Source organism: Passer montanus, unplaced genomic scaffold, assembly GCF_014805655.1.
Source record: "Passer montanus isolate IOZ18808 unplaced genomic scaffold, ASM1480565v1 scaffold5137, whole genome shotgun sequence".
Lineage (NCBI taxonomy): Eukaryota > Metazoa > Chordata > Aves > Passeriformes > Passeridae > Passer > Passer montanus.
This window is the reverse complement of record NW_024370083.1, coordinates 1-759: the sequence shown is the minus strand read 5'-3', so window position 1 is coordinate 759 and position 759 is coordinate 1. Positions and strand designations below refer to the sequence as shown.

General features: G+C 59.4%; 1 protein-coding gene across 1 annotated transcript; it reads right to left on the bottom strand.

The window, feature by feature from the left end:
• Window positions 1–3: 3 nt before the first annotated feature.
• On the bottom strand, window positions 4–293 carry LOC120509425 (galactosylgalactosylxylosylprotein 3-beta-glucuronosyltransferase 3-like; the record flags this gene model as incomplete). Its single annotated transcript, XM_039724032.1, has 1 exon — window positions 4–293. A coding segment is annotated over exon 1 (267 nt), but the record flags the coding sequence as incomplete, so codon positions are not given.
• Between the last annotated feature and the right edge of the window lie 466 nt (window positions 294–759).

Genomic DNA, 759 nt, shown 5'->3' with positions numbered 1-759 from the left:
CGGCTCCAGCTGGGCGGGGGTCACCAGCCCCCCCAGGAAGGAGCTCTCCAGGAAGCCCCTCTCGGCGCGGGGGTCGAAGCGGGCGCGGGGGTGGGCGAGCAGCAGCGGCAGCGCCACGGCGAAGCCGGCCATGTCCAGGGGGAAGGGGCGCTCGGGCCGCCAGCCCGTGTGGAACCCCACCACGCGGCCCCCCGAGACCAGCGGGCGCTCCAGGCGCAGCCCCCCGACCAGGCCCACCGGCCAGACGGACACGCCGCGGGTGCTGCGCATCTGCAGGGGGGAAATGGGGGAAAATGGGGAGAAAATGGGGAAAAACGGGGAAAAAATGGCATTTTATAGGGTATTTATACAGGATTTCCCACCAAGCCCACCAGCCAGACAGAGACACCGCGGGTGCTGCGCATCTGCAGGGGGGAAAGGGGGGAAAATGGGGAGAAAATGGGGAAAAACGGGGAAAAAAGGGCATTTTATAGGGTATTTATACAGGATTTCCCACCAAGCCCACCAGCCAGACAGAGACACCGCGGGTGCTGCGCATCTGGGGGGGGAATGGGGAGAAAATGGGGAAAAACGGGGAAAAAAGGGCATTTTATAGGGTATTTATACAGGATTTCCCACCAAGCCCACCAGCCAGACAGAGACACCGCGGGTGCTGCGCATCTGGGGGGAAATGGGGAGAAAACGGTAAAAAAATGGCATTTTATAGGGGAAAAATGGCAATTTATAGTGAAAAAATGGCATTTTATAGGGGATTTATAG